At 39.9% G+C, this 19,975-nt stretch overlaps 1 protein-coding gene across 1 annotated transcript in view; it reads left to right on the top strand.

Annotated features, from left to right (window-relative positions):
• The window catches only part of ANO4 (anoctamin 4), a 202,647-nt gene that overhangs the window by 77,125 nt on the left and 105,547 nt on the right, over window positions 1-19,975 (top strand). The window contains exon 7 of the mRNA XM_022600027.3: window positions 14,744-14,850. Within this exon, the coding sequence (XP_022455735.2) occupies window positions 14,744-14,850 (107 nt within the window). The remainder of the gene's footprint in view (window positions 1-14,743; window positions 14,851-19,975) is intronic.

Here is a 19,975-nt window from a genome sequence, read left to right on the forward strand (position 1 = left end):
CATGGATGAGCCACTGAATGATTAATTTACACAGTGACAATTACTTAGGTAATTCAAGAGAAACCTTACTATTGACTGAATGACAGCACCCTAATTAGTAGAAAGCTAAGGCCTGGGTTATCCTAAATTGGATTTTTCTGGTCTGAGGATTAATTAGGAAATCACTTATGTTTCCAAACTTGGTGTACAGATTTTTTAAAAAATGATTTCCTCTTCATTCTGGCTCACTTGAGTGGCAGATAAAAGTGATCTCTGGGGCTTCCCTGGTGGCACAGTGGTTGAGAGTCCGCCTGCCGATGCAGGGGACACGGGTTCGTGCCCCGGTCCGGGAGGATCCCGCGTGCCTCGGAGCGGCTGGGCCCGTGAGCCATGGCCTCTGAGCCTGCGTGTCTGGAGCCTGTGCTCCGCAACGGGAGAGGCCACAACAGTGAGAGGCCCGCATACCGAAAAAAAAAAGAAAAAAAAAGTGATCTCTAATAAATTTAAATATTGCAGTGCTTTCATGTTTCCATTCTGAATATCCATTTCAATTCAGTCAGCGGCAAGAACCATTTCTCTGACAGGCACTGTGTAGGGCTGTACAAAGATGAATGAATCACAGTTTTTATCCTTAAGGGTTAACGGTTGAGCCCACAGAGGCTCTGGAGTTTTTGGGTCCTGGACCCCAATCCCAGCTCTGCAACTCACAAGCGGTATGATTCTGAGCTTCAATTTCTTTACTCATAAATTGGGAATAATAATAATACCCATGTAATATTGTAAAAAGTAGCAACACAGTATTTAAGTACATATGATAAATGTTCAATAAATTTGTTATTGTTAATAATATATGTACCTGATATATAAATAGATAATTTCGATATATGTGAACTTTCTCACTAAAGATGGAGGTACTTTAGGATTGGCCTGAATTGTTACTAATTCCAGGATATCACTTTTCTCTCTCTTCTTCTTCCCTCCATCCTTTGCTCCTCCTGCCACCTCCTCTTCCTCCAGAATTATCCAGATAACTGTCCATCTCCCTAGTTCGCTTGGTTCTGTGTATACCTAGCCAACATCAGAGATACTGTTCGGCCTACCATGTCTTAACAATAGGCCAAGTGAATGCATATTCTCGTGTTAGGTGACTGACATTTTAAAAATATTTGATTCAAGCAATGATTCTCCAACCTTTTTTTACCATGACACACGGGAATGGTTACTTATGCAACACACTCCTTTGCGCTTTACTGTTCCTCTAAACAGTACATTGGTTTTAAAAAATAATTAGAATGGATTTGAGGTACCTTTATAATAACATCAATTTACTCCCATATATTCCATTCCCAAATTTAGGCACTTTAACTGTTACTAGTGTCAAATTAATTATGACACACCTCACCACTAATCATGTCCTGATGTGACATGTGGATGAGACTCCCAAGTTTGTCTGTTGCTTCTTTCTTAAAACCTGTCCAAATGAACATACCAGAAATTCCACTCTTAGATATGTTCTTCTTTGAGAAACACTTGCTCATGTGCATTTTGCAGCATTGTTTATAATAATGAAACATTAGAAATAGCCTACATATCCACCAGCAGGAAAGTGAACCAACAAACTGTAGTGTCCTCATACAACAGGCTTCTAAGCAGCAGGAAATATGATTGGACTAGAGCTCCTTTTATCAACATGAATGAAGCTCACATGGTTGCACAAGGAAAGTAAGTTGCAGAAGAATGAGTAGAGCATGATACCATTTCTGTAAAGTTTTTAAACGTACAATCTAATGCTGTATTTTTAGGAATACAGCATTTTTGTGTATCTGAAAATATTTTATTAAAATAAAGACTTTTAATACTTGATTTCAAAATAGCAGGTACTTACTTATCAGGGCGTGTTAGAACTTTGAGGATCAGTAATCTTTATAAAAAGTGTCAAAGAGAGAGCTAATAATATCATAAACCTACCATTTATGAGCACAGTGTGTACATGAGTACACTGCAGGCAACACCTCCTAACCTTCAAACCTCTCTCTGAAGTGGGTATTATTGTTGACCCATTTGAAAGATCAGGATACTGAGGCTTAGAGAAGTTACTTTTTAATAAAAATTCAAATAGTTAGTACTTGGCAGAACCAAGACTCTAACCCAGGTTTGTTTTACCTTGAACCAATAAAGTAGCTGCTATTAGAAGAGCTCTTGGGTTCATAAAAAGTATTCTATGTATCCATGAGGCAGCTTCTTCCTTCTGAATTGTGAGAAAATAAATTTTTATTGTTTAACCTACCCAATCCATTGCACTTTGTTATGGCAGCTGTAGCAAACAAATACACCTAGTTGTTATACTTCATTTGTAATGATAGTTTGACTAGGTATAGAAATCCTTTTCCCTTAGAATTTTTAAAGTCTTGATCCTTTGATTCTAAAACTCAATATTGCCGCTGAGAACTTTAAAAACATTCCAGTTCCTAATTCCCTCTATGTAACTTGTTTTCTCCTCTATGGAAGCTTGTATGATCATTTCTTTGTCCCCCGTGTTCTGAAATATCATAGTTATGTATCTTGATGTGGCTCTGTGGTCATCTATTGTACTGGTCCCTTTCAACTTGACTGCTCTTATCTTTCAGTTCACAGAAATTTTCTTGAATAATTCTTGAATTTTGTGGATGAGTTGTTCTTCTCCTTCTAGAATTCTTATTTTTCAGATATTGGACTTCCTGAGCTGAGACTCTCACATCCTTATCTTTCCTCTCCATTTGTTATGTATACCTTTTTGCCCTGGGAGATTTCTACAACTTATTTTCAAATTCTTCTATTGAGATTTAATTTCTGCTCTCATTTTGTTTTAGTTTCAAAGGACTATGTTATTCTCATAAGGTTCTAGCTTTTTAAGATCATATTTTGAGCTTTTTCCACAATTGCATTATCTTCTTAACTCTCTGAACATAATGATTTTTTAAATTGAGGTATAATTGACATGTAACACAGAGGTTTCAGGTGTACAGTATAATGATTAGTTGTATATACTGCAAAAGGATCACCACAATAAGTCTAGTGAACATCCGTCACCATACATAGTTACCAATTTTTTTTCTTGTGATAACTTTTAAGATTTACCCTTGGCAACTTTCAAATATGCAATACAGTATTATTAACTAAAGACATCATGCTGTACATTACTTCCCCATAACTTATTTATTTTATAGGTGCAAGTTTGTACCCTTTGATCCCCTTCACCAACTTTGTCCGCCCCCCACCGTCAGTAACCACCAGTTTGTTCATTTGTTCTCCGAATCTAGGAGCTTGTTTTCTTTTTTAGATTCCACATATAAGCAAGATCATAGGTTATTGGTCTGTCTTCCTCTGACTTACTTCACTTAGCATAATACCCTTGGTGTTCATCCATGTCATTACATGGCAAGATTTCCTTCTTTTTTATGTCTGAGTTATATATATGTACAACACCACATTTTCTTTATTATTCATTTATTGATGGACACAGGTTGCTTCCATAGCTTGGCTATTATAAATAATACTGTAATAAATATGGGGGCACATATATCTTTTCAAGTTAGTATTTTCATTTCCTTCAGATAAATACCCAGAAGTGGAATTGCTGCATCATATGGTATATGGTAGTTCTATTTTTAATTTTTTGAGGAACGTCTGTGCTGTTTTCAATAGGGGCTGTACCAGTTTAAAATCCCACCAGCAGTGCAAAAGGACTCCCTTTTTTCCACATCCTCACCAACGCTTGTTTCTTGTCTTTTTGATAATAGCCATTCCGATAGGTCTGAGATGGTATCTCATTGTGGTTTTGATTTTATTTTCTCTGATGATTAGTGATGTTGAGCATCTTTTCATGTTGGCCATCTGTATGTCTTCTTTAGAAAAATGTCTATTCAGATCCTCTGCCCATTTTTTTATATCAGATTGGTTTTTTTTTTTGCTATTGAGTTGTATGAGTTCTTTATATATTTCAGATATTAACCCCTTATCAGGTATATGATTTACAGATATTTTCTCCCATTTCATAGGTTTCCTTTTCATTTTGTTGATGGCTTCCTTCTCTGTGCAGAAGCTTTTTAGTTTGATGTAGTACCGCTTGTTTAGTTTTGTTTTTGTTGCCTTTGCTTTTGGTGTCAAATCCAAATAAATCATCACCAAAACCAATGTCAGGGAGCTTACTGTTTATATTTTCTTCTAGGAGTTTTATGGTCTCAGGTCTTACATTCAAGTCTTTAATCCATTTTGAGTTAATTTTTGTGTATAGTGTAAGATAGTGGTCCAGTTTCATACTTTTGCATGTGACTCTCCAGTTTTCCCAACACCATTTATGGAAGAGGCTGTCCTTTCCCCCATTGTATGTTGTTGGCTCCTTTGTCATAAATTAATTGACCATATGTGTGTGGGTTTATTTGTGGGCTCTCAGTTCTGTCCCGTTGATCTTTGTGTCCGCTTTTATGCCAGTACCATATTGTTTTGATTACTGCAGCTTTGTAATATAGTTTGAAATCAAGGCATGTGATACCTCCAGCTTTGTTTTTTCTCAAGATTGCTTTGGCTATTCAGGGTCTTTTGTAATTCCATACAAATTTTAAGCTTTTTTTTTTCTATCTCTGTGAAAAATGCCATTGGAATTTTGAGAGGGACTACATTGAATCTATAGATTGCTTTAGGTAGTATGGACATTTTAACAATATTAATTTTTCCAGCTTATGAGCATGGAATATCTTTCCATTTGTGTCTTTTCAATTTCTTTCATCAATGTCTTACAGTTTTCAGTGTACAGGTCTTTCACGTCCTTGGTTAAATATATTTCTAGGTATTTTATTCTCTTTGATGCAATTGTAAATGAGATTTTTAAATTTCTCTTTCTGAGAGTTCATTATTAGTGTATAGAAATGCAACAAATTTTTGTATGTTGATTTTGTATCCTATAACTTTACTGCATTTGTTAGTTTTACAGTTTTTTAGTGGAGAATTTAAGGTTTTCTATAAATAATATCATGTCATCTGCACATAGTGACAGTTTTACTTCTTCCTTTCCAGTTTAAATGCCTTTTATTTCTTTTTCTTGCCTAATTGCTCTGCCTAGGACTTCTAATACTATGGAGTTTGGGGGGGAAGGAGGAGGTTGTCTTTTTTCCTCCCATTTTTATTGAGATGTAATTGACATACAACACTGTATAAGGTTAAGGTGTACAGCATAATGATATGACTTACATACATCATGACATGATTATCACAATATGTTTAGTGAACATCCAATAATATGTGAATAAAAGTTACAACAGTTGGCCTCTTGTCTTGCTCCTGATATTAGAAGAAAAACTTTCAGCTTTTCATCATTGAGTGTGATGTCAGTTGTGGGCTTGTCATATATGGCCTATTCATAATGATTTTTTAAATATTTCATCACTCCACATAGCCTAATTTCCTCTAACGTATTTCTTTCTGATTGTTTTTGTCTCTTTGCATTTTTCTCTATCTTTTATGTTAATAGATTTCTTCGGATATGTAGTAATCTTTGGCTGGCTGTCCATATTTAAGAATAGGAAATGCAAAACTTGAGAAGAAGTTTAGAGTATAAGGTGGGGCCTGTGAACTGTGGGCTTCGTGGCTGGGTAGTCTTATTTTGGAGTCTCTGATGTCACTTCAGATTTTTCATCTTAGGCTGGTCGGATTCCCAAGAGAGGTCTCTGCCAGTCTTCTGCCTGAAAAGTCAAGGCCTGGCTGCCAGTGTTATAGAGCCTAAATGGATGAAGATAGCTGGGAGTCTCAGCTTCCAGGATGCAAATATTCACTTGATCCTCCAGAGTTCACTATGGTACCCCTACTCCTAACCATGCCTGATGTCTCAGTTCAGAGACTATATTACCCTATCAAAACAAACAAACAAACAAAAAAAACTCCAGTACTCTGTTAGAGTACAAGTGAGGATCTGGGGGTCTGACTTCTTCCTAAACAGCTTTCAGCCAGTACTTATTTTAACATCCCCTTCAGCCCACTTCTAGAGGTCACTGGTGCCCCAGTTCTACGATTTTATGAGGTTTTGTAGCATAAATATAATTTGTCTTGGTTCTCCCCAGAGCTGATTTAGTATTCAGCTTTTTCTGGTCTCGTAACTCTGTTACCACTTGTCGGTCTACTTTTCTCATTCCAACATTTTCTTGCTATTTTCTTCTGCTATCCCTGTCCCTTGAGTGTTACACCTTTATTTAAACACAAATACACACACATTGCTATTATTTTCATGGGGTTTTGAGAGAGAGAAAAATTGAATACAGGTGTTTAATTTTCCATCCTTACCTGAAAGTCTCAAGAGCAAGTATTTCTTAATTTGCATTTAACATTCAAATAGAAAAGGTGAGATTGTGAAGTACAATTAAAAATGACCATTGGAATAAAAATGCCTCACATTCCAGTAGCTTATCGCCTAAAAAGAGGCCTGAAAATTTTTACCAGTCAGGACTCTGAATATTATATATTTAGTTCGATAATCATCTCATCCTTTTCCTCATAACAAGTATACTTAAGAAGTTAGGGGAATTCCCTGGTGGTCCAGTAGTTAGGACTCCGTGATCTCACTGCCAAGGGCCCAGGTTCAATCCGTGGTCGGGGAACTAAAATTCCACAAGCTGTGTGGTGCAGCCAAATAAAAAAGTTATTGCACTGCAGTTGCCTAAAGCCCCCAAAACTATCAAAATAGGTCTTAAAAAAATTAATTGGTTGCTTTGTTCCTACTTAGATTTTCACTAATTTGAGGACGTAATTTAAGTGACAGTTAACAGTATCACCTTTGCTTCCCTTTGTTAAAAAAAAAGGGAGGTCTCTATTTAAAAGTCTAATTAAGAAAGTTTCCTGAAATATTTATCTTTAAGACATTAACCTTCACTGTTCTTTTTGTATTATGAAATGGTACAGTTTCAACCGTCACGAGAGACTGGTCTGTTGGTCATCTACTGCTATGTAACAGTAAAAGTTACTGGCTTAAAACAGCACACGTTTTATTTGCTCATGATTCTTTTGTTTGAGCAGTTTGTGCTGGAATCAGCTGGTCAGTTCTTCCACTGGTTTCAGCTGGAGTCAACACGTGGTTGCAATCGTCTCTTTGCTCAGCCAGGCTGGACAGTCTGAAATTCTCTCCCTTACATGTCTGGTGGGTGGTGCCAGCTTGTAGCTGGGTTTCTCTCTCTACCTGGTCATTTATCTTCAGAGAGGCTAGCTCAGGCTTCCGTATGTTGACAGTCTTGGGGCAGTGTTCCAAGTGGACGGGAGTAGGTGCTCAGAGCTTGGGCCTCAGCTCAGAACTCAACAAAAATCGCTTCTTCCACATTCTGTTGATGAAAGCCAGTCATAAGACATACTCAGATTCAAGAGGTGAAGAGATAGACTCTATCTCTTGATGGAAGAAGCAAGAAATTCACATCACAACGGGATGTGTATATAGGAATGGGAGGAATTGTGACCATTTTTTGCATTCCACCACAGTCTTCCCTCTGGCATGTATTTTATTCACATTTCTCCCACAGAGAAAATATGCTTATTCCCATTTCAGGATCCCCGAAGTTCTCATCCCAATATGACATTAGGCTCAAAGTCCAGGATCTTTTGTTCCAACATCAGGTTCAATTGGGGATGAGAATCCTTGGAAGCAGCTCTTCAGGTATAGGATGGGCTCAGGTAATTACAATAGATGCTTCCGTTCAAAATGGAGAGCAACAGAAGCAGAGCAGTTCTGAAATCCAGTGGGGCACGTGCTTCAAGCCCCTGTACTCTAGGGCCAAGAAGCATGCCTTGATTAATAATCTGTTTCTGTTTCTTTCTTTGCCATATGCCTTAGATTTTAAAATTTATAGAAGTCAATAATGTGGCTAAGAATCTAAAATACGTATACAGCACCATCTATAGGTAGTTAAATGCTTCTTGAGAAAGTTTCCACTTGAAGTTTTAAAACATGGAGATTTTCATATCTTGGAGGATACTTGTTTATTTTATCAATTTCAGAAATGTCATAAGGTAGGTATTAAACCAAATCTTCATTCCCTTTATTTCCCCCAAAGTAGTAACATATACGAAGAAAGCATAATTATAAAATAAAACTGATTTTCAGAATCTTTAAGTTAGAGAAAAATGTAAAATGTATCTGTGATATAATCTGACAACCTTTGCAACGTTCAGTGGGTCTCTAGGTATGGAAAACACATGGTCTGATTTTTCACTCGGGCCCTAGAATAAGGAACAAGGCAGTCCAAGCCCTGCCTGCATTCTGCAGGAGAAGGGGGGCAGACAGTGAACATGTAGATACATCTCTCCCCACCCCTGCCCCAATTAAAAAAAAATTCAAAATAAAACTTAAGAAGAAAATAAAACAAGGTAATAGAACAGAGAGGGAGTAACTGGTGAAGCAGGAGAGTGACAGTCCTAGCTAGGATGGTAAGGACGTGACATTTAAGTTGAGACCAAAAAGTGATGCAAAAACCTAGGAACAGCATGGGCAAAAGCCCTAGGCAATAACAAGCTGGATTTTTTTCCCAAGGACAGAAAAAAGGGCAAGGTTGCCGGTTTACAGTGACCAAGGGGAAAAAGAAAGGAGATGAAGTCATTGGTGTAAGCAAGAACCAGACCATGTATGAGCATTTAGACCATGGAAAGGTGTTTGGGCTTTATTCAAAAATCGGTGGGATGTCATTGAAGAGCTTTAAGCAGAAGAGGGATAAGATTTTATTTATGTTTTAAAAGATCATTGCCTCATAGATTCATAGAGGATGAACTAAAGGGAGAAAGAGTGAAATTAGAATAGTCAGGCGGCTACTGCAGTAGTCCTGGAAACAGCTTTGAAGCAAGAAGTGTGAGAAAGGATCAGATTCAGGGTAACATTTGGGAAGAGGAACCCAAAGAACTTGATTGGATATCAGATATGAGAGACAGAGGATCAAAGATAATTTCAAGTTTGTGACTTGAGAAATTGGGTGCATAGTAGTGCCATTTTTTAAGATGGAAAAGACCAGGGAGAAAGCAGGTTTTTCTTTTACAAAGGTGCAGATCAGAAGTTCTGTCTGGGACGTGTTCGGTTTGAGTTGTCTCTTAGACTACAAATGTGATCTCAAATAGACGACTGGACACTATATCCAACTGCCTACCAACTAGGTTTAGTGATCTATCTCGGTAATTTATCCTCTCGCTTTGTGACTGTCTAACCCTGTCCTTGGGCAGTTAAGGCATTATGACCCTTATTTTCCTGACAGATTACTGTGTCTCAGAGAGACTCAGTGACCTCCCCCAAACCACACAGCTAAAGGAGAAGAGCAGGACTTGAATTCAGGTCTTCAGGCAACCTGTACATGGACCTGGAGGGCACGCTCACCCCTTGCCCAGTTTCCTGCTCCAGTTTCTGTAGTCAAAGGGGGATGCAAGATAAGGACCCCATCGTTAGGCTCGGCCTGCTTACTCAAAGTGTCGTCCACAGTCCAGGCACTAGTTTATCTGCACTGTCAATATCAGTTAGCTCCCAGCCACGTGTGGCTTGTTTAAATTTTAATCAGTTTAAATTAAAGTAAAAATTCACTTTCTCAGTTACACTAGCCACAGTTCAGGTGCCTAATAGATACATATGACCAGTGGCTACCATATTGGATAGCACAGATATAGAACATTTCCATTATCTTAGAAATTTTTATCCAACAGTACTGGCCTCTAGCCAATTCAAACTAAAGTAATTGTGAAGACAGTGTAGTCTTATCCTCATAACTGTGGCCTAAGAGGAAAGTTCAGGAAAAAGAAATGAGTTGTTATCTGCTTTACAAGTGGCACGCTTCGTAAGCTGAGTTTATACCCGGCTCTAACAAGCACCTTTCCCCAGTTCACACCCTTGAATGTTGGCGTGTTTCTCATTTTATCGAATAGGAATATATAAGAAAGGAGCTGGGTTCTTTCCACGTTTGCAGTCCCCTAATTAAAATACATGCATACCTAACATCCACGTCCCTTCCCACCCTCCACCCACCTCCATGTATAACACCCTCAACACACAGTGCCCTGCACAGAGCAAACAGAATGCTTGACTGATAAACAACCAGCATATTGTGATGCTCTACCACACTGCCGTGGACAGCTGACCACAGGAGAACATATCAGTAAAGAGCAAATAACCACAGCCCCAGGAGGTCTGGAGTTGAACCTCAGTTTCACAGCGTTTTCCTTTTCTATTTCATCCCTCCTCGAGTAAAGGAGGTCGGAGCCTTCCCAAGTAAAAACCAAGAGCTGTTCTCCTCCAGGGAAGGCAGGAGGGTAGAGGTCCTGGAGGGGGTCAGCGGGAGCTTCAGGCTCAGATCTGCCCATTACTTAGTGAGCAGGGCCTTCCTCATAGGGCAAGATGGAAGCATTCAGAAAGTCCCCTTCACACACATGCACACAGGCAGACTTTCCAGCAGTTCCTTTTACAAAAGAATGGGAAGATTTGGAGCAAGGCATTTGGGGTTTTTTTTAATTATTATTAATTTATTTATTTTTGGCTGTGTTGGGTCTTTGTTGCTACGCACAGGCTTTCTCTAGTTGCGGTGAGTGGGGGGCTACTGTTTGTTGTGCGCAGGCTTCTCATTGCGGTGGCTTCTCTTGTTGCGGAGCACGGGCTCTAGGTGCGCGGGCTTCAGTAGTTGTGGCATGCGGGCTCAGTAGCTGTGGCTCGCGGGCTCGAAAGCGCAGGCTCAGTAGTTGTGGCGCACAGGCTTAGTTGCTCCGCGGCATGTGGGATCTTCCCGGACCGGGGCACGAACCCGTGTCCCCTGCATCGGCAGGCGGATTCTCAACCACTGTGCCACCGGAGAAGCCCGGCATTTGGTTTTTTAACCCTTTCTCAACACCTGCTGGTTGTATGACTTTGGGCATGTTACAGAATTCCTCCAAGGGGTAGGATAAGGAGACAGATGTTTAGAGCCTTAATCATATAGTTGATCCTCCACCAATTCAGCAGTTTATTCCAGTGAAAGTAAGAACAACCTAGAACAGAAATTGCATTTTCCCTTAAAATTTTCTTTTTTCTAATATTTCAGGGGTTTTTTTTGTAGGTAGTACTTACTTATGATAAAAACATCTTAAGTGTGTACAGTGAAGTTTTCTTCTTACCTTCCCAGTCACCTAGTTCTTCCCATAGGGCAACCAGTCTTTCCGGATGTTTATATATCCTTCCATAGTCATTCTATGCATGCACCGGCAAACATACATGTCAACACATATATCTATGTACTCCTTTACATGTATATGTTTTCCTCTTGGGCACAAATAGCTGTATGACTGTTTTGAACCTTATTTTTGCGCTGTAGTATCTTGGAGATTTTTTTATATCTACACTGAGCATCCTTAATCTCTTTACAGCTGCAATGTTCCATTGTAGAGTTGTACCATTATTTGTTTATCCCCTCCTCTGCTGATGAATTATTTAGGTCATTTCCAGAGGTTTGCTGTTATAACGCATGCCACAGTGAACATTCTTGTACATCTGTCACTTTGCACATGGGTGAGCATACTTGTAGAATAAATTTCCAGAGAGGAATTGCTAGATCAGAGGAGATGTGATGAGGCTATTTGAATAATTTTGATAGACCTGGTCAAGATGCCCTCATACAGTTTGTACTTGTTTGCTGCCCAGCAGCAATGTGTGAAAGCAGAGCTGAGTTTCTAAGCCTGGGTGGAACCCTCGTACCTCAGAGACTGAGTACCAAGTCTTACATTTCCCCAAACAGCTCCACTTACATGGTGTTTGTGTGTGATTTCATTTGAAGAGGGTTGTTTTGTAAGTGGCGAAGAAAAGCTCGAGAACCGTGATGTAGGAAGTCATCACTGTTCTTTCTCTTAGCCCTCCATTTTGAAGGAGTGACAGAGAAAATGAGATTGCTCCACACCCTACAAGAAGATCCTTAGACAAGTAACGTGGAGAGAATAGTTCATATGGTAGCTGGAAAGATGGAGTGGGTAGAAAGATTTCCAGGAAGCAGAAATAGAGGCCAAGGTATAATGAGATGACAGTTAGTCTCATAGGCCCCCACGTTAGCTGGGGTTCTCCAGAAGATCTCATTTGTTCTCATTTGAGCCAACTTTAAGGGCTTATCATATGCCAAACCCCGTACCAGTACTGGAAATAGAGATGCACATGGTCGGTCCCTGCTCTGAAGAAGCTCTTACAGAGAAGACAGTCATGTAGGCAGACAAGTTCTATATAATGTCATAGAAACAACAGCAATGGTGATAGCTAACTCTGAGAGCTGATTAAATGCCAGACTCAGGCTCAGCAGTGTTCCTCACCTCACCGAATTCTGCAGAAACCCTATGAAAATGATTACAGTGCTATCCCATTTCACAGATGAGGAAACCAAGACCCAGGGAAGTTGAGGGACAGTCCCAACACCACACAGTAAGTGGCAAGGCTGGGGTTCAGGCTGAGGTCTGTCTCACTTCAGAGTCTTAAGGGAAAGTGGGCGTGATGCTGAAGCTAAAATTTCATCTCTCTCCTTCATGAGATGGTTTTTCTGCTCCCTTCTCTTTTCATAGCACCACATTACTCTTCAGGGTGTGCGTGGGGGAGTCAGGGAAGACCCCCGGACGGAGATGTGACCTGAGCTGAGGCTCTAAGGATAAGTAGAAACAAGGAGAGCATTCCCAGCAGAGCAACTCTTGGGCTGATCCCCAGGAGAACTAACGTCCAAGAGTCAGAAGTTTCTGCCCCAGGGAGGCAAGTGAGTGGCATGGATAAGATGACAGCCTCTGGAGCCAGACTGCCTGAGTTCAGATCCTGGCTCTGATCCTTACTGAGTGACTTGGGTGTATCACTTAACCTCACTGGTTCTTCACCTGTAACATGGGGCTATACAGTACTGACCTCCCGGCTTATTATAAGCGTGGAACGAGTTACCATATCTGGAACTTAGAATAGTGCCTGGAAGCACATGCTCTATATATTTGTTCCCACTGTAGAATCTCCAGGATCCACGTACAACCTAGATGTAAAGAAGAGGAAAACAAAATTGTGAAGTTCACCTGTGGTGCTTATTATAGAGAACTGTTACATGAGCTCCCAAAATGTAACGGGGTGCTATCAAAAACAGAAGGAAGCGGAAGACCATTTAATGGAGGAGGGACATGCGCTTTTAGCCCAGAATTGTCTTGTCAAGCACGGTCATGCTTATCAGCTTTCAGTTATCTGAAACTGTGAGTCAAAAATGGGCTTTTTTATTTGTTGTCTACTTCTTTATGCCATCTTTATTGGTATTAAAGTGTAGTGGTCTTTCTCAAATAAGGTGAAAAAGCAGAGGAGGATAAAATAAAAGGAACCGCATTTGATGTAACTCTTAGTTTTCCCCTCTTCCTCTTTGATGCCATAAAATGTTTTCAGAAAACCCTAGAGAAGATATAAGATAAATGCTGCAGCTTTCTCATTTACCCACATAGCATTTATCTCTCCTCCACCAAGCCAAATTACTTTTTTTCTGAGAACAGTATTCTATAACAGAATACAAGAGAAGTAGAAATGAGAGGAAAGTCCTTCTCCAAGAAATCGGTCCATGTGATTTACATTTTGTCTTCATATTCTCTGGCCTTTTTCTCCTTTACCCCAAACTCACAGTGCCAGTTCTATTCCCAAGCCAAACCCCATGCTTGGGCCACCCTTTCTCCAGGCCAGTTTTATCTCCGAATGATCTGAGCAACACCTAAGAATTCATCTTCTTGGGAAAAGAAATTTTAATAGAGAGAGAGGAGAGAGTACTGAACTCTTTGGGTGGCAGAAGTGCAGTTGGAGGGGTGGCGAGACTTGCTGAGGAAGGTGACTTCTGAGTTGGATTTTGAGGGCAATGGCTGCTACCATTGATAAGCCTTGCATGGTGTCCAATTCATGCAAAGTACCAAATAAAAGTTTGCTGAGTTAATAAACTTTATAATATACGAAGCAATTATACTTTCCCAGTATCTCTAATATTCTACCATTTAACACGTTCTTGGGAGGGGAAGACCTGGCCACTTCATGCTGCATTGTATGGTCTGGAAGCTCTATCTGTTACCTGGAAAACCTCTCAGTAGGGTAGGAACACCTACTGGGAACTCAGTGTTGTTGTGTGTGTGTGTGTGTGTGTGTGTGTGTGTCCTGTGAGAAACTGCAGAGGCTGGGTGGGCCCTTGGCTGAGACAGCAGCAATCTTAAGTACATGCTCTAGAAGAGAGGGGGACCCCTTCCAGGAGAGGAGGAACATGGGAAAGGAGCGGGAGAGAGGCAATTTCTAGAGACGCGCCTCTGACCTCACCCCTGCGTCAGGCCAGAGCTCATTACCTAACTCTTGTGTCTATCACCCAAACCAGTTTCAGATATTAAAATTCCTGAAAATGACATGGGAGGGGATGAGGTAGACGACAAAAGGAGATAAAAACAAAATGAATTTTTAGTTGAATTTATCTAATGACCTTACTGAGAAAAAAAAAAACAAAACATATGAGGCTTAGCCTTGGTATTAGTTGAAAGTTACTTAATTTCATTTAGCTCCAGCTCTTTCCTGACATAATGATGCGAATGTTCTCAGGAGGCTGAGAACCAAGCTGCTGAGAGTGTGAGCCTCTTGCCTCTGGTGTGACCTCTGGGTTCTCTCATGCTGTTCCAGACATACCCTCTCTGTGACAGATGGAAGACACCTCTGTCTAAGTCACACCAAATTATATCAAAGATTAGATCCCTTGCCTCCAATTAATGCTCAATTTGTGCTTTCAATATGTGTGTGCAGCTTCATCATACACAACAAAGACACTTTCTTCAACAATGCCACGAGAAGTAGAATTGTACATCATATTTTACAAAGAATAAAGTATGAAGAAGGAAAAAACAAAATTGGTAAGTAGTATATTAGTATAACAAGTTACATTTGATTTGGGGGATTACAGACTCTATCCTTTGCTTTTATTAAGTTGATATCAATTCTAGAAATGCTCATCATTCATAAAGCCTCTAACTGCATACTCCCCTGATGGATAACTCAGAAGTGTAAAATCTTAATAGAATCCTTAGATCGCTTTTTAAAAAATAACATGGCATCTCATTTATCTAAGATCATGGAGAAGTGCTCTCAATTCAACAAATATGTAAGGAGCGCCCATTATGTGCCAGGTACTGGGTGAGGTGTTGGGGAGATGGGCACCGTTCTCTCCTGGAGCATATGTTCAAGGAGTTAAAAACAGACAATAAATAAGTAAACACAATACATAACATGAAGAAATCGAAATGGATGATGTTTCAGAGATAGACGGCTAAGGGGTGGGGGTGAGTTCAAGCTGAGATGGATGGAGTGGTCAGGGAAAGCTTTTCTGAGACGCTGAATTTGCACTGAAACCTGAATGACAAGAGGGAGCCAGTGTGGGAAGTTGGAAGGGCAGGTGTTCCAGGCACGGGGAGCAGCAAAGGGCAGAGAAGAGCTGTCACACATAAGTACATCCTCCAAATAATCACCTCCCCCAGTAAATAACCTCCACACATTATATTTGGGGCATTTGTACGAGAGTCTTTCCATAATATATTACCAAATATCCTTCCTTATTAAACAGATTACTATATATCAGGAGGATTTGGGTGGCTTTGTTTTTGGGTATCTCTGTCCCAGTGAGATTTTTATCAATACTTTGAAGAATGACCTATATCAGGGTCTAATCAGAACACAAAAGCCACACAGAATTTGAACAGGGAAAGTTAATATAAATAACTAACTGTGACAGAGGTTTGGAGTTAATGGAGGATTGGCTAGTAAAGGGTAAGAAGACCTCTAAAGAATAGAAAAGGAGCAGATATTAGGAGCAGCCACCACCCCTACAGAGACTCCCCACAACAAAGCTGAGATGCAGACCTTGTTGGAAAGGGTGCAGCTGTGGTTCACTAGATGGCAGAAAAGTTTGCTGGGGGTTCTGTGCCAGTAGGACTCTCTGCGAATCTGCCATCTCAAGTACTGGGAGAAGCTGCCTGGAGGGGTTCCAAGGAAGCCATTCATTGGGAGGTGTTGCACCAGCGTTATTCTCTGTGAAGCTGTTCAGGGGGACACCCGCCCTTAAGGAGGTGCCAGGGCTGCTGGCCACCAGGCACTGCAGGTGCTGGATTCCACAGAAGCTATGAGCTGCAGAAGCCTACTGAGAGGAGCATGCTAGTACCAAGAGGACAAACTCCTTCCTCCCCCATTGTCCCTCCAGTGCCTTCTGCTGACAAACCACTTGGCAAAGGAGGAGTATTTACAAGGTCCAGCTCCATTATTGCAAAGCAGGCAATGAACCTGTATTTGGAGCTAAGGGGCAATAAATTGTTAACTGGCACATAGCCTAAACAGTCTTCTCATCAGGCTTTCAGGTGGGGTGGAGGCTGGAAGGATGCATTATGTTAGTCATTGGAGTCAGATCCTCATAGATCTCGGTGATCTGGAAATCTCAGCCACATCCAAAAGATGGCATTTAATAGTTTGTAAATGTAGAGTGCTGCACTCAAACTCAGCGAAACAGCTACCCTGATTCCGTGTGGGAGAAATGTTGCTCAACACATCATGAAGAGGGATAGACTTGGGAGGTTTAGCTGAATGCAAGTGTGAGTCACTAGTATGCCGAAGCTGCAAAACACTACTTTGATCCCAAGCTGCATAAATTAAAATACTATAGGGAGAAACAGATACCTAGTCCAGATCTGAATACACCTGGAATCATATGTTCAGTGAGAGTCAATGTAGGTGGGTATGGTGAAGTTGAACCTGACTTAGGGCTTTCTTGACTTGGATGAGGTTGTAGGTTAGCACGTTCTCATATTCTCTGCAGCAGTCATCCATCCTTGGGACGCATCCCCCCCACACACACCCAGTAATGTCCTCCATGGCCATTCTAGCTCCAAGGATTTCCTCTTCTGAATTCCAATGGCAATTATTTTTGCAGTGTCTATTTGACGACCATGTACAACTCTTCTTTCATTACGTTGAATTATTTACTTTCAATGACATTATGAAAATTCTACCAACTAAAGAGAACCACTGTTGACATTTTTGTGTACCAGATAACTTAAGTATCACATTGATTACTCTTTTCATCTTTATACCCCATTTGTCCACGTGATTTTTTTTTAACAAACTTAGGATGTGCTATACATACTTTTATCATACTTTTCTTGGTTAACATCATATCAGGAACGTGCTAGAAAACAAGTGAGTGGAAGTGAAATGATTATGGCAGTAGCTATTCTGGATTATTTCATAACATGCAAATAATTTTTAAAAACAGTCCCTTCGCTAATATTGGTAGTATAATACCAGCACACCTCACAACTCATTATAACATACTAGGGTATTGAGAACCTGCAACTAAAAACTGCTGATCTAGATAATAAGCTCCTCAATTGTAAATAAGTTGCCTTGTTCACCTTTGTATCATCATTGCCTAGACAGTATCTGGCATATAGGAGGAGTGCTTGTTGAACTGAATTGAAAATCTTTTAAACATGATCAATGTCTAACCATCAGCATTCGTACAGTATCAAAGACTGTGTACAATGAGGCCAGATAGCAATTATTGTGCTTAACTTTTGCATCTCAAAATGTGGGCTATTTTTTACAACTAGTCAAGATGGAGACAGAAAAGGGGCAAAAACAATAATTTTTAAATGTTTTGAAAAAACATGAGAAGTGTAGTATTGTTACTAGTAAGAAATGATCGTTTAAAAGTTTCTCTCATTTGATGAAAGAAAGAGAATTCTCTTCAAGAACCCCAGTGCTTTGAAAATCAGTAATGACGAACTGAAAAAATATCTGGTTAGAAATAACCGATCTCAGAATAAATTACTAACCCAAGATCAGACATTATGCTGAAAAATATGGAGTAGAACTATAAATTCTCTGTTGACCCAATGTTTCATGATCATCTTTGGTTTCATAAATAAAAGAAACAACATGTTAGAAGAAAATTTAATTTATTGATAGAATTAATGTTTATCCTGTGTTATTTTCTGCCTGAAACTCTTTCTGAAAGTGGCATCCTGCATGAGCCAACATTGATTAGAGACAATACAAAAATACTGTCTGTAAACATGACTTATAAGGGTATTTCAGTGGAGCAAAAATTACCACTATGTAAGTTTTTCAATTTCACTCTGAGTTTATTACAACTCTGAAAATCAAACCTAGTGAAATCCATTTTCAAAATAGAGCAATTAATAGATCAACAAAGATTTATTTAACAATATAAGTGCATAAAATAAATCTTGAGATGAAGTCATATTTTCAAAACTGGTGCTCAAAGCGGAAGTTACTAAGGTGATAGATTTTAAATATTAACTACTTTCTTACTTTTCAGGTCTGTGATAAATTATCATAAATTTACAAATGTCATCATGAGAAGTCTCTTATTAGGTCCCCGTGAATCTTATTTTTTCTGTTATTCCGGGATATTTGAAAGTTATTGATGATACATGTAGAATTCTTGATAGAGGCTCCAGAAAATCAAAGCTTTCTACATAATCATTTATTCATTCATTACAAAGGTATTTACTGAGGGCCTCCTGTGTGCTAGACAAAATACAAAGCCCTATGGATATTTGTATTTCAGATGCTTTTCTTAGACATTTAGTGTTAATGTCAAAGCATCTTAAAATACATTTACATGTTACCATGATTAAAAATACCTAAACATTAATTGACCCTCCATCAATAAAAAGTGAATCAGTGCATGTTCCATTTTCCAGCTAGGCTAAGCCTCTGGACTCTCATCAGGATCTAAAGCATGGAGAGTCCTCATCTCTAAGCCACTGAGAGACACCCCTCCAGTCGTCTTCTCTGAAGTACATTTTAGGAAGTAGTATTATTCTTGATCTGAAAGAAACTTTAAAGATCAAAACATTACACTTCCACTTCTGGCCAAGATGGAGTAACAGGCACAGGATTTGCTCTCCCACCTGAAACAGTCAAAAAAGGAAAAACAAAAAATGTATGAGACGACTATTTTCAAGACACTGAACATTGGGCAGTCAAGGACAGGGAAGCCCGAGGACAGAAAACAAATGAGGTGAGCCCTACAATTGCCCCAGCTTACTACAGTGAGATGGTTTCTGGACAGCAACACAGGGAAAAAGAATCCAGGCAGAACCTGGTAGACTCCCTGAGTTGAAAAGATGTTGCTGGGAGTCCAGGGAGACCAAGGCAGCCAGAGTTCACAGGACAACATACCAGAAAGCAGAGAGTTTCCCAGAGAACCCTGAAGATCTGCAGAGGGCCACCTCAAGTATTTAGCAGAATACCGATTGGTACACACATCAGGAAACTACCCAAGGCCAGAGAAAGAGCAATCCAAAAGGATTTCCAATGAGATTGGAACACCTCTTAATTCACAAAGGATTAAATATAAATGGTCTGAAAATCCCAGTCCAAAATTCAGAAGTTTCCATTAAATTTAAAAAGTAAGACCTGGGCTTCCCTGGTGGCGCAGTGGTTGAGAGTCCGCCTGCCGATGCAGGGGACATGGGTTCGTGCCCCGGTCCGGGAAGATCCCACATGCCGCGGAGCGGCTGGGCCCGTGAGCCATGGCCACTGAGCCTGCACGTCCGGAGCCTGTGCTCTGCAACGGGAGAGGCCACAGCAGTGAGAGGCCCACGTACCGCAAAAAAAAAAAAAAAGCAAGACCTAATTTTTTTGCTGCCCGCAAAGAAACACTCTTTAAAGACACAAATAGGTTAAAAGTAAAAGGATCAAAAATATACATATATAGCACACTAACCAAAAGAAAGCTGAAGTGGCTATATTGATATCAGACAAAATAGATTTCAGAGCAAAGACTGTTATCAGGGATAAGGAAAGCCACTTTACAATGATGGAGGAGTCAGTTCATCTGGAGGACATAACAATCCTAAATGTTTATATGCTTAATAACAGAGCTTCAAACTACATGAAGCAAGAACTGCTAAAAGAAATAGGCAAGTCCATAATTATACTCAGAGGTTTCAATACCCCTTT

The sequence above is a fragment of the Delphinapterus leucas genome, chromosome 11, assembly GCF_059928025.1.
Source record: "Delphinapterus leucas isolate spDelLeu-1000000601 "Yukka" chromosome 11, BTC_Dleu_Yukka2, whole genome shotgun sequence".
In the NCBI taxonomy this organism is placed as follows: Eukaryota; Metazoa; Chordata; class Mammalia; order Artiodactyla; family Monodontidae; genus Delphinapterus; species Delphinapterus leucas.